The sequence below is a fragment of the Sus scrofa genome, chromosome 15, assembly GCF_054392235.1.
Source record: "Sus scrofa isolate SSC_HxYL_T2T_F1_AM1 chromosome 15, Sscrofa_HxYL_maternal_Yorkshire_Landrace_v2.0, whole genome shotgun sequence".
Taxonomy (NCBI): domain Eukaryota; kingdom Metazoa; phylum Chordata; class Mammalia; order Artiodactyla; family Suidae; genus Sus; species Sus scrofa.
In genome coordinates, this window is record NC_139397.1 from 139,274,884 (window position 1) to 139,289,504 (window position 14,621).

Below are 14,621 nucleotides of genomic sequence, written 5' to 3' on the forward strand. Positions count from 1 at the left end.
GCCAAGGTCATTTGCTTGAAGGAGCCCATGGCCCCACGGCACTGAATCATGACAGCGACGTTATGAAGTTGGGATTTGGTCCTTGGGTCAGACAATGAATGCTGAGCCCATAGCAGCTTCCATTCATAGCAGAGAGGAGGGGATGCAGGGGAACACACACACACACACACACACACACACACACACACACACACACGCACCCAACCCCACACAACCCCATCTCTTCCACTTGCGCTTCCTGTGCCCCATCCAATGTGAGACAAGATTTTGTTCCCCCAACCCTAGGAATTATCTTCCTACCTTGCATTTTTTATGTTTTGTTAAGAAACATAAAGAATCCATCATATTAATAGCAATACCTTTTTCTGTCCTTAATGTTTTTTTCATCTCCTGCTCCAAGATGGTGAATAACACCTTCTCTCTTGTCTTGGTCAATTCTGGCTGTGAAAACAACGTACCATATTCTGGGTGGCTTAGAGACAATGGAAATTTATTTCTCACAGTTCTGGAGGTTGGAAGTTAGAGATCAGATGCCAGCATGGATGGGCTCAGTGAGGACCTGATCCCAGTTTGCAGTTGGCTGACTTCTCATTGTCTTCTCAAGTGGCAGAAGGAAGGCAAGCTAGCTCACTGGTATCTTTGTGTAAGAGCACTCATATAATTCATGAGGGCTTCACCTTCATGACATAATGACTTTCAAAGGTCCATCTCCAAAAGAATGTGTGTGTGTGTGTGTGTGTGTGTGTGTGTGTGTGTGTGTGTGTGTGTGTATTATATACATATGGCTGGGTCACTTTGTTATACAGCAGAAACTGACACAACATTGTAAATCAACTACACTTTCATTTAAAAAAAGGCCCCAGTCCAAATTCTACCACTTAGGGGATTAGATTCAACATGCAAATATTAGGGGGAGGGGAACACAAATATACGGTTCCTAACCTCTCTTCCCAACCTCTCTCCCTGTTTCCCCCCCTTCCTTCCTTCCGTTACATGAAAAGAACAACAACGAAACCCCAGGAATCACAATGCATAATAAGCTCTTTTTAAATACTGAGCATATATTTCACCCAGTTACTACAATTCGGTACTTTAAGCTTCTACTTCTTTCCAGGTCTTCATTAGGTGCTGGGAAAAATGTAACACCTTCCCAACCCCCAAAGAGATCATAATCTCCATATAGATGCATTCCAATAAACATACCTCTGCTTCTGGTTAATTTATAATATTAGTTGTGTATTTCTGTGTGCGGGATCTTCTGGATGTCAAAAAATATAGCCTGTGTCTTTGAACAGTTTGAGGACACCATGGTGTTAATTAAATGGACAAAATGAATCACCTAATATTTGCTTTACTCTGTAATGAGTGTTTTTTCTTTGATTGTCTTATTCAGTCGTCCCAAGGAAATTCTTAGATAGGTCTCTAATACTGTTAATGTACATATGAAAGTTGAGCCTCAAGAAGTTGCCATTCAATATAATGAATGATCAGGGTTCCAAGGCGGGCTTTTTGATATACAATCTAGTGCTCTTTAAATTACTAGGAAGCAGAGAGGCTCAAAATCCAGTCCTGTCCCAGACATTAGGCAACTCTGTAACATTGAATTACTCAATCTTCTGGGCACGTTTAGTCATTGGTAAAATAGAGATAGTAATGTCTTCTCTCCTGACCTCAAAACATTGTCAAAATGGCTTATGAAGCAGCTGGAAAAACAAAAAGTCCTTTTATAGGGACCCTAATCTCTTTGTTCTGGTTAGGAGGCTGTGTGTAGACATAACAAGCATTTATCAATATCTAGATCTTCTTCCCTTCTTTCTTTTTATCGAATTATAGTTGATTTACAATGTTGTGATAATTTCTGCTGTACAACAATGTGAATTACTTATACATGAACACACGTCTATTCTCATTCACGTCTTTTCCCCACACAGATTATCACAGAGTATTGGACAGAGTTCTCCATGCTATTTAGCAAGTCCCCGTTAGTCAATCATTCCATATACTTCAGTGTGTCTTCTTGCCTTCTGAGAACATGAAAATTTCCACTTCTCAAACCCTCTCTCCCTCCTCCTCCCCTTTTACTAGGGGTCAGGCAGGGATATGACTCATTCTGGTTGATGTAAACCGAGCAGAAGTGATATATGTAACATGCTTGCTGAGTCAGTGAAAAGTCCATGTATGATTCTCTACACGCCATCTTTACCTGCATATTATCAGTGATACCATATGTTCAAGATGGTACAAATAAAAAGAGAAGCCTGTGTCAGCCTGGAAGAGTGAGTTACTGCATAGAAGGTAATTGCTATGGCGGGTTGCCCAAATTGGCAGCTGACTTTACACGAAGCAATAATAATCTAAGTTTTGGTAAATATTGAGACATTTTTTTCCCCACTGCAGCATAACCTTGCCCATCAGATTAATACAGAGTATGACTATATTAAAGAGACACAGAATGCCAGAAGCTTCCTTTTAGTTTATCTAGCCCGTCCCTCATGTTTAATGAGGAAATTAAGGCTCATAGCAGTTAAGTGATGTGTTCAAAGTCATAAGGGAGAGAGAAACAGAACTGAGGTTATAACTCCTGACAGTGAGTTTTTTTTTTTTTTTTTTTTTTTTTTTTTTATTAAATTTTATTTTATTTTCCCACTGTACAGCAAGGGGGTCAGGTTATCCTTACATGTATACATTACAATTACAGTTTTTCCCCCCACCATTTCTTCTGTTGCAACATGAGTATCTAGACATAGTTCTCAATGCTATTCAGCGGGATCTCCTTGTAAATCTATTCTACGTTGTGACTGATAAGCCCAAGCTCCCGATCCCTCCCACTCCCTCCCCCTCCCATCAGGCAACCACAAGTCTCTTCTCCAAGTCCATGATTGATTTTCTTTTCTGAGGAGATGTTCATTTGTGCTGGATATTAGATTCCAGTTATAAGTGATGTCATATGGTATTTGTCTTTGTCTTTCTGGCTCATTTCACTCAGGATGAGATTCTCTAGTTCCATCCATGTTGCTGCAAATGGCATGATGTCATCCTTTTTAATGGCTGAGTAGTATTCCATCGTGTATATATACCACATCTTCCGAATCCAATCCTCTGTCGATGGACATTTGGATTGTTTCCATGTCCTGGCTATTGTGAATAGTGCTGCAATGAACATGCGGGTGCATGTGTCTCTTTTAAGTAGAGCTTTGTCCGGATAGATGCCCAAGAGTGGGATTGCAGGGTCATATGGAAGTTCTATGTATAGATTTCTAAGGTATCTCCAAACTGTTCTCCATAGTGGCTGTACCAGTTTACATTCCCACCAACAGTGCAGGAGGGTTCCCTTTTCTCCACAGCCCCTCCAGCACTTGTTATTTGTGGATTTATTAATGATGGCCATTCTGACTGGTGTGAGGTGGTATCTCATGGTAGTTTTGATTTGCATTTCTCTTATAATCAGCGATGTTGAGCATTTTTTCATGTGTTTGTTGGCCATCTGTATATCTTCTTTGGAGAAATGTCTATTCAGGTCTTTTGCCCATTTTTCCATTGATTGATTGGTTTTTTTGCTGTTGAGTTGTATAAGTTGCTTGTATATTCTAGAGATTAAGCCCTTGTCAGTTGCATCATTTGAAACTATTTTCTCCCATTCTGTAAGTTGTCTTTTTGTTTTCTTTTGGGTTTCCTTTGCTGTGCAAAAGCTTTTCAGTTTGATGAGGTCCCATGGGTTTATTTTTGCTCTAGTTTCTATTGCTTTGGGAGACTGACCTGAGAAAATATTCATGATGTTGATGTCAGAGAGTGTTTTGCCTATGTTTTCTTCTAGGAGTTTGATGGTGTCCTCTGACAGTGAGTTTTAATCCCCATGGTGGGTATGGCCATGGAGGTCTCTGCCATGGCTTAGTGAAAACAAAATACCTAGAGGGTCTTTCTCCCTTGAGCTCTTCACCTTGAGTTCTCTGAGCAGCATTGTGTCACTGGTACTGCCTCTATCTACTGGCCATACAAACCTTGCTGGGAAGTAGCTTTTTTTTTTTTTTTTTTCCTGGTCAAACTCTGGTACTTATTGCCCTTTGTGGAAGGATGGATCTGAGCACGCAGAAGCAAACACATTCCCCTAAAGTAGTGCAATGTGACATTACTGGAAACATTAATAAAAGGGAAGAAGCTATATATAGGAGGGAAATAGTCAAAGAGAGTTGGATGTAATTGTTCTGTGCACACGGCTTACGGGATTTTGGCTTTCAGTTTTAGTTTTTGCATGTTTTGGCTTAGCTCCAATGCCAGAGTGGGTCACGGGCAGGCTCCCAGTGCAGAATGCTCCCAAGACTGATGTTTCTACATTCTGGGCAATGATCCTTGAAAGTAAACTCTGGAGGTTCAGCTCTAGATTGGGGTTTCAGATGATGCAAAAACCAACAGACACCTCACTGATCATTGCTTATATATTTTTATCCCTGATATAGAGGGAATGATTTCCCTCTCATCTCGATCTTCTTTTTTCACTTACAACTTCTCCCAAAGAACTGGGCATGGTACTTGGACAGAGAGATTCTCTTTCTTTTTCAAAATTTTCTTCTTTTTCTTCTTCCATCACAGTGTCTTCATGCCTCAACTCTAGCAGAAGTTACACCCTTTCCCATAGGATTCTACACTTTGTAAGAGCCAGCATCACACATTATTATTTCTGTAGTTAGACCTGGTTTGGGCTGGAATTCCTCAGGACTCCCTGTCATCATATTCTTTTCTTTATATTGTACATTTTCTCTTTGGGAGGTCTCCTTCATTCTCACACCTTCAACTATTATGCAAATAATTGTAACAGCCACCTGTCTAGTGCTTACCAAATACCAGACATTTTTCCTCATGATATTTAATTCTCATGATAAGTTAATATCCAAGGATTTTTTAAAGCCCATTCTAAAGATAAGGAAAGTGAGGCATAGAGAGATGGAAAACATTGACCAGGTTCACCCAGTTAGCAGCAGAACTGGGATGCGAACCCAGCAATCTGGTTGCAGAGTTGCTGCCATGAATAGCCTACTCTACTGTCTCTCTGTCTCCAAGTCCCAATCATTCAACTCCAGTGTAGGCTTCTCTCAAGGATACCAGTGCCTGTGGCTATAGTCCCATGATGTCCCTGTCCTTCAAACTCAAAGTCATTATCTTTCCTTGTAAACCTGCCCTCCGACCTGTATTTCATAGGCCTCAGAAACATAGGTAGAATGTCTGTCCTTTGCCTTATATCCTAAGCCCTCTCTGAAAACTTTTTCCATCAACATGGTCATTATTTACCCCTAAAAGTATTTCTTCAATAAAAAAAATTACTGAGGACCAGAGAAACGTTAAGACAGGAAAAGCTAACATGAGCAGAGCTGTGCTTAAATCAAAAAGGAGTTTAAGGCTTAGGATTGACTATGCACTGGCTGTATGAAAAAATCCAGTCTCTCTCATTCTGGTGTTTAGAATCTTTCCCAAGATTCTGTAAGATGAATTGAAGAAGATAGAGGAGGGAGGTAAAGGAAACAGGATTCCTGGTGACAGGTGAGAAGTACCTGGACTGGAGAAAGGGCAGGTGAAATGGAGACAAGCTAGAAATAGGGAGGAGTTGAAACTGATGATTCCACAACTCCTTGAATGTTAGAGAAGGAAGAAGAAAGTGGAAATGGAAGAAGACTAATGTTTTGAGTCTGCATAATTGAGACAGTGGAAGTGCAAATAATGAAAATGTGCAGTAAATCCTGGAAAGGCTCTATTGAGTTTGCATTTTGAGCTGGGGGTGTTGACATGATCTCCAGAAAGCATTTGGAAAATCAATATGAGAACTTTTGAGAAAAGTTGGAGTTAGAGACAGAGTGAGGAGCCCCGCCCATGAATACATGGACTTGAAACTCTGAGCATGGCTGAAATAGCCAAGGATAAGTGGGAATAGAGAAGAGGGCAAAGAGCAGTCCTTTGGGGACCAGCTACTTCTTGAGGGTTGGTGGAGGAAAGGCAGAAAGAGCAGGCACAGTCCAAGAAGTAAAATCAGGGTGGCAGAATGCCCAGGAACCAAGAAAGCAAAGATTTTCCAGAGAGAAAAGAAGGCCAACCACAGAGAGATGAAGGGAAAGAAGCTTGCTTTTGATGATGTGTAGGTGATTAATATCTAAAAAAGGTGGAATCTGTAGAGTAGTGCAGTGGAGATATCACAGGCGTAAATGACCATTGAGAAATAGGTCACTCACCATAACTAACTCTTTTGAGAAGATTGGTGATGAAAAGCAAAATATAGTGTGGATAATGCAAAGATTTGGAATTACTCAGGGCCTGTATTTTTACTCATCACTAATTTCTATTTAATTTAGGTTGCAAATCCACTTTTAATCTCTTTGGTAGTATGGGCTGATAGAGCTCCTTTCTATGTGTGTTTCTATAGAGGCTGCCTGATGTTTTCCTAAGTTTATAATGGCTCTTCATCAAAGACACCCAGGGTGGCTATTAAGCCAACCTGGAGAAGTTGCCTGGATAAGATGTGTTATAGGGCTGATTCAGGGGAGTAAAACTTTCTTTTTACTATTGCAGACATCAAAACACAAATATTTTGCTGCCAAGTCTCTGCCTTTGGATTATATAAAGAGGCACCAAAGATAATAGGGTAAGCGTTTATCTAGAATTGCTCTGAATTTTGTATTTCTCCAGGATGATTTTTATGCAGGAACTCAATTTTCCTAGGTGCTTGAAAATTGATTGAGTGTATGATTTTATATAATTGTGCTTTTTTATATAGAAAATGTCACAACGTCATAATAAAGCCAAGATGTTATTATGTTTCATTGCATTTAATTTCTGGTTTTTGAGAAAATGCTACTATTTTACCTATATTGGCTGGGATCCATACTACCTTTGAATAAGTGAGTGGATAATGCAAAAAATTGTTCTGGTAGAGATTGGCTAGTACTACAAACTTCATAGGCTTCCATCATAATAAAAAGCCACATTAAAAATGACACCAAAATCTTCCCTGTGCTTCTTGGTCCATGAAGAGACATATACCATCCTGAAAAATTGTACACAAACAAAGTGGCAATCTTCAACATGGAAAAAAGGATGACTTTAGGCTACCAGGGGCAGATGTTACAAACTGGAAGAAAAACGCTGCTCCAAGAACCACAGATAAAATTAAGTTATTCTGACTGTCTCTTTATAATTTAATGAATGGGATTATTTTGTGGTGGGAATGATTAAATACTCAGACATTGACAGCTGAAACTCACCTAAAGAAATATTACTATATTTCAATTAAAAAGATAAAATGTAAATTTGCTTTTCACATAGATCAAACAATACTATTAAAATAAAGACAAAAATCAGAGAAAAATCTAGAACTGGCATATGGATTTCAAATTTTTATAAGCTATTACTAAAACCCACATTTTTAATAGGAAGTAGGTCTGATTTTACTTCAAAGTATAAGGCAAATTTATCCTTGAAAGCCCTTTAATTGCTCTTAAAATTTAAATTTCTGTGATTTCTCAGTTTGTTCTGGGCATGACCTCCTTGACCCTACGTAGCAAATAGGGGAATTTAGATAGGGGAAGGTTATAGGGGAACTCTCTTGAATGCACTCTCTCTCTCTCTCTCTCTCTCTCTCTCTCTCTCTCACACACACACACACACACACACACACACACACACTTGAATTCCCATAAATATAATGTGCCCATTCTGGACTTTGAGATAAATTAGGTGAGTTCTTGCTCTATGTTGTGGTTGTTCTCTACCCCAAATGTAATCCATATTGCACTTCTCTGCTATATTTCTATGCTCCCCAAGTAGGAGGCACTGTGTACATCAACTGTGCTCTTGGCTAAAGTTGTGAAGAGAATATATTACTGAGGTGAAAAATTAAATTGCTTTTTGAGTTATACCCCCTAAACTCAACCAGAGATATTGTCAGAGTTTAGGGATTATAGTTTCAAGGATCACTTCTTTTGCATCTTAAATTATATACGTGGGAAGTCAATGAATACTTATTGAATCCCCTTTATATGTCTTTAGTCCCTTTCAATATGTAATCTCATTCAGGCCTTGCAATGGCTCTATGACATTTATTGTGCATGCAAGAGACTGAGGCTCCAGGAAGTGTCCAAAGTCAAATTACTAATAAGAAGCACAGTTAGGATTTGAACTTGTATCTACCCGATGCAAGCACAGGTATTTTTTCCACTCTCCATTACAGAGTCTTCCCTCATTTTCTACAAAACGTAATGTTATGTAATTGCTTTTTCTTCTGTTTTAAGAGCATTCATCTGTTTTATGTTCAGCTCAATATTTTTTTTCGAGTTTGACAACTTATAACCGATTGGGAAAGCTTTAAAACCTTTTAAAATCCAAAACCATCACTCAGGATTATTCAATAGAGACAGAGCAGAACTATCATAATATCTGCTGGAAATGAAATAGAGCTATAAACTGAGATTGTCTTTGCCCGATCATCTTCCCTAGGGTAGGAATAAAGCCTGATCTAAAAGAAAAACCAGGGCCCTGAGGGGTCAAGGACCAAGTGGGTCATAGCAGGAAGATAAAGGAGGCTCCGAGATGCTTGCCTGAGACTAGAAGTGGCTTGGATAAAGCTGGACAGACACTTTGGGTGGGAAATTTGATAGCTGTCGATTTGCATAGAATAGTCATCATAGGACTTATTGCAGATGCAGAAAATTGTCTGGAAAAAAGAGAAAAGGACATTTGAATTAGTGTATTCATTAATTCAATAAACATTCATTTTTGAGTCTTGTGTACAAGATCATTTTGTTCTAGTGCTCTGCATGATTCAGAGAAAAACAAGACACATTTTTAGGGTTGGAGATATTACGTATCTAACAACAATGACTAGATAGTACCTCCAAAGGGCTTGGAAACATAAATTTTTTTTGAATGAAAAGAGAGAGATGGTTAATTTTGTTATGCCAAGGGGCTTATTCTTGAACCAAGTCAATAGAATTTAAGTCTTTCATGGAAAGAGTCAACCCATCCCTTTGCTTTCCATTTTCATTTATTACGGAAATTTCCAGCCCAGTCTTCCTGGTTGGCTTTCATTTTGTCAGGTTCATTCTCTGCCTTATCAACTGAATCTTCTCCAGCTCCATGGTGACAGACAACACAGAGAGGGAAAATATTTGGGGCTAAAGTTTGGGAACACTTGCCTCATATAAATTTACCCTAAGCACAGTTCTTCTAGATTTTAAAGTGCATGTTTTTATTGAAAGAAATGTAACCCTCATGCTTTTAGCCCCTTCCATTGTTAATCAAAATGTCATTCTAGAAGAACAATTTGGCGTCTAAAGAATATTTTCAGTTTTTTAAGTCTGTTTTTTTAAAAATGGAAAGTCATGATAGGGTGTGGGCATGAAATCTGAAAACAAAGACTGTTAGGGAAAATTCGACTCCTGTCATTTAAAATATTTATTTCTTTGTTTTTCTTTTTTTCCTTTATTTTAATTAAATTTTTTTGCTTGCTAGTCTATTTTACTTATTGATTTCCCAGTTTTATTGATATATACTTGACATATAACATTATATAATTTCAAGGTGTACAACATAATGATTATGTGTGTGTGTGTGTGTGTGTGTGTGTGTGTGTGTGTGTAAAATCACCACAGTTAAGCTTAGTTGAAATCCATCACCTTTGTTTTAGTTGCAGGGGAGGAGACATAAGGATCAGTCTCAAAATGTATAGAGTCCCACATAGTTTTAGTGATAAGGGTAAAATATATGCTTTCTCCCCAATGTTCATAGCAGCAATATTTACAAAAACCAAGATATGGAAGCAACCAATAGATGAGTGGATAGAGAAAATGTGATACACATACACACACAGTGGAATGCTACTTAACACACGAATGGATTTGGAGGGCATTATGCTAGGTAAAATAAGTTAGATAGAGAAAGACAAATACCATATGCTCATATCACTTATCTATGGCATCTAAAAAAATGCAACAATCTAGTGCTATAACAAAAAAAAAAAGCAGACTCAGATACAGCAATTACCGGTGGGGGAGGGGGAGGGGCAACATAGGGCTAGGGCAGTGAGAAGTACAAACTATTGGGTACAAGATAGTCTCAAAGATGTATTGGACAATGTGGGAATATAACCAATATTTTGTAATAACTGTAAGTGGAAAGTAAAGTTGTATAAAAAAGTAAAAAAAAATCCAAAAATATGCTTTGTAATTATGTTGAATTAAATTAATACATACCCATGTAATTCTTAGAATAGTGCCTCATACATGGCAAACACTCAAATGTTAGTTACTATTACCATTACCTTTCACATGATATTAATATAACAAACATTTACTAGTGTATTTTAATCTCCCTAAATTGTAATATTCCTCTTATAGATCAGGATCTGTGCTGGTTTATTACAATCCACATTATTAGTCTTCTCTCTGTCTAAAGAACATAAAACGTTAAGATGTTTAGTTTTTAGTGCCTGAGACTAATGATAAGTCTAGAATTTCTGAATTTCACTACCACCATTTCATTACCATATGGATATGGAGAAAGAAGGCATCTGGTATGCTAGTTTTTTCAGATTCCGAACCTGAGTTCACCCAATACTGATGCTTTGAGGACTGTTGTGTGGTAGGATTTGGGAGGACAGCGCTTGTAGTCCTATACTTCGGTAGTCTGTAGTGTAAATGGAGGAAGCGCTCTACTACAAAGTAAACTGAATGTGAGGAGGTGAGTACTGGAATACAGTATTAGTCTGCTGTGGGCCCAGAGTAGAGAGCATCCTGGAGAGGTGGGGAAAGTCTCTCTAGAGACGATGGCATTTGATCAAGGTTTTAAAGGATGAAAAGGAGTTGCCTCAATTTCTTTATCTATCAACAGAGGCAGCTGGACAAGATTCTTTTTGTTTTTTTCAGCTGCACCAGTGGCATATAGAAGTTCCTGGGCCAGTGATCCAGTACGAGCTGCAGCTGCAACTTGAGCTGCTACAGAGTCAATTCTAACCTACGGCACTATAGCAGGAACTTCAGGATTCAGTTGTGAACCAAAATGCCATGATTCAAATGCTGTGGATCCCACTTGGTCAACAATGAGGGGCATAGGCATTGAGACTTTGCATTTTGATTTTTCCTGAAGACCTTATCTGCATGATTCTACAGCTTCTCAATCCACAGATGAAGCATCAGTTGACTGCTCAGCTGTTCTGCTATCCTGCCAAGTAGCTGAGGTTTTAGATTTCAGGACAAAGAATTCACACAACTGGCTGAATGTTTCACTTTTCATCAGGATATTTTGGCATCAGGTAGACAATAACCATGGACGAATTTCAGGAATTTGAGTGATTTGGTTTCAGTACAGAGAAAATAATAGCTTAGACTCTGATTTGAAGTGAAGTTCAATTATCCTAAGCCAAAAAATAGCCTTTCTTCCTCCAAATGGTCTAAGATGTTCATTAGCTCTGGCTTAGGTCCTGGGGTATTTTTGTAACAAAGTCGGCTGAAATTTTGCAGGACAGATGGAGTTGCCATCCTTCATGGAGCTGTAGAGGAGAGCAGAGCTGAGTTAGAGACTGGAAGAAATAAAAATTCAGTGAGGAGGAAGGACCAAAATGTCACAAGAGTGATTATATCATCGGGGCCCGTTCTGCCTCAACAGTTCTTTAGTAATTGCAGTGGCATTAAAAACAAAACGACAACAACAAAAAACCTTGTTGAGGTAAAATGTATATACGCTTTGTAAGTTCTTTGAGTTGTGACAAGTTTATATACCCAAGAAACCATCCCATAATTAGATATAAAATGCCATCATCAGCCCCAAACACAGTGCCTCTTCACAGTCCTTCCTACGCCACCCTCCAAATGAAGACAACCACTTATCTGCTTTCAGTCACTGTAGATTAGGTTTGTCTTTTCTAGAATTTCATGTAAGTGAAATCATCCAGTAAACCCCTTTGTGTTTGCCTTTTGTCACTCAGCATTTTTTTTTTTTGAGATTCGTCCATGTTGTTGAATGTATCCATAATTTTTTCCTTTTAATTGCTGATCAGTATCTTGTATAGAATACCGCATTTGTTTACCCATTCACCTGTTCATGGGCATTTGAGCTGTTTCTGTTTTTGGATGCTTATTGACATTCATGTACAAGTCTTGGTGTAGATGTGTATTTTCATTTCTTTTGAGTAAATACTTGGGCGTGAAGTCGCTGGCTTATATGTAGTAATTATCTAAGTATAAAAAAATGCCGAACTATTTTCAAAAATGGCTGTTCCATTTTGCATTTATACTAGCAATGTTTTAAGAATTCCAGTTGCTCCACATCCTTGTTAAATCAGTTTTTTTTTTTTAATTTTAGCTTTTCAAGTAGGTGTATAGTAGTTTTACATTGTTGTTTCCATTTTTACATTGTAGTATGCATTTCTCTGATGATGAATGATTTGGGGCAACTTTTCATATGTTTAGTGGTTATTTGTGTATTATTTGTGGAGTTTTTGTTCACGTCTTTTCTTCAGTGGTTTTGAAGCATTTGCCTGGCAACAGTGTGGTTTGGCGAATAAGCTTTGGGCTACCGTGGTGGGTGGATTAGGTTTTGCTTAAGGTTTTTTTGAAAACAAATTAAATGCAAAATTTGAAAACCACTAGTTTAAAGCATGACTGGGGAGGAGGTAAGTTTAGCTTTTGGTGTTTCCATTCCCCTTTTCCTCAAGGGCCTGCACAGTAAATAGCAAAGTGCTGTGCTGAGGACTGTGGGGAATCACAAGACCTAGAGATAAGATTTCTGAATTGTGGGAAGCCTTGCATGGATGGAAGTATGCTCAGTGTCTGGAGTTACTTATATCCAGACTCTACCATTTATTAGCTCTGCAAACTTGGACAAATTTATTATGTCCTCTGAGCCTATAATTTCATCAGGTGTAAAATGGGATTCCTAATGTTTAAGTAGCAGGTTATTCTGAGGATAAAAAATGAAAGAATAGTGGTGTGTTGGTGGTATAGTGGTGAGCATAGCTGCCTTCCAAAAAATGAAAGAATAAATGTAAAGTTTTCTAGAAGCATGAGCAGCACCCAGTAGCTCTAAATCCACTGAACTGTTCCTTCTCTTTTTCTTTCCCCATCCTTGTTTTATTTCTCTCACTTTATTTTAGGATCTCAGAATTTCCTACCATGGAGTCCTCCCTTCAGAGGCTTGGAACTTGGATTCATTCTTCCTCCTTTTCAACATTTACCCATTTGTATTCTCTTCTCATAGAATCCTGATGAATGTGTGAGTAGCTAATCTGATAAAACATAATTTCTTTTAAGGTGGTAATGGTTGATAATATCTCAGAGTTTTAATTAGAGTCTAATCTAAGGAGTGAGATTAAAAGAAGAATAAATCACAGGAGAATCTGAGGCCTGAGGAAGGCTGATTAGGGTAGGTGGTATATGTGGTAAGGTTGACCTTCCTCAGAACCCCATCAATTACATGACATATGTGGTTTTCTCCAAGGAATTGACCTGAAATTGGATGTTTTTAATGAGCTGGTTGTCTTCAAGTTTTTCCTCACCATCTTCTAGCAAGCCAGAGCTATACAAATGACTTTTCAAGCCAAGTAGTGGTACTTCACAAATGTCTTATTTTTTTCTCCAAATTTATAGTTTTACCATGCTCCAATACTTATTGATTGCCTGTGGTTTAATGGCAAATTTCATAAAGATTTAAAGACATCTGATAAAGTTGTAATTATCTTTAGTTGCAGCAAAACCCTGAGTGAGTAGTTTTACCTAGTATCGGTCTTCTGGGTTGTACTTTGGGAAACCGTCTAGCATCTAGGTCAAGAAATCTGCAAGGGCAGTTTGGATGATGATCAGTTCCACCTCAAAGATGTTGTGAAATCATAGAATAATAGAATATTATGGCTGGAAGGGCATTAGGAAACTGTTTGTCTAACCTCATGTCCAGTTTTTAGATGAGGACATACATTATTGTGATGACAAAATAATTTCTTGATGAATGTTGATCTTTTTCATTGGTCATGATATTGATTGCTGCTGACCATATCCTGAGACACTGATTCATTTTTTGGATGTCGCTTTTTGCAATTAAATTCACAGCCTTTGATTCTGGTTACTACTAGTCTGTTAGTTTTGTTAACACATCTTATTTTGCTATTGCTTTGGGAGCCAGAGAGTTCTGCAGAATATTAACATTTTGCAAATAAAACAATAAACCTCAGGTCCTAAGTGAGCTAGCTTCTTCCTTTCCAAACTATCTTTAAGGACAAGCAAACAAATACTTAAAAGATGTATAGCTTCTGTGAGATAGTGGTCCACAAATGAGTTCTTACATTGAAACTTTATCCACTTAAAAAACTGTTTCCCCAGATGACTGAAGAACATTGCCTCTAAACAGGGTAGCTGGACTGACATACATCCAAGTTATCCCAGTTGAATATTCCTGGAAAACTCAGTTCTGAGAATGAAAAGTTATAAGAGAAAGTGCACAGAGAGTTTGGCACTATCCACTCTCATCTGTCACATTAGGTAACTCCTCATGGACCACCCTCAAGAACTTTGAAATATTAAAATGTCCTTCCTAAAACAATGTACACCTTCATGCATTGAACAAATATGGCCAATATCAAGTCTTCGATGGAAAAA

General features: G+C 38.2%; 1 protein-coding gene across 2 annotated transcripts in view; it reads right to left on the bottom strand.

The window, feature by feature from the left end:
- Window positions 1-4,731: 4,731 nt before the first annotated feature.
- LOC110257090 (uncharacterized) overlaps window positions 4,732-14,621 on the bottom strand; it is a 58,420-nt gene continuing 48,530 nt past the window's right edge. Inside the window, exon 4 of one of the 2 annotated variants that reach the window (XM_085000222.1) lies at window positions 4,732-8,692. In XM_085000222.1, the coding sequence (XP_084856348.1) occupies window positions 8,495-8,692 (198 nt within the window). In that variant the 3' untranslated portion in view covers window positions 4,732-8,494. The remainder of the gene's footprint in view (window positions 8,693-14,621) is intronic. The other variant, XR_014830000.1, reaches the window with a different exon arrangement.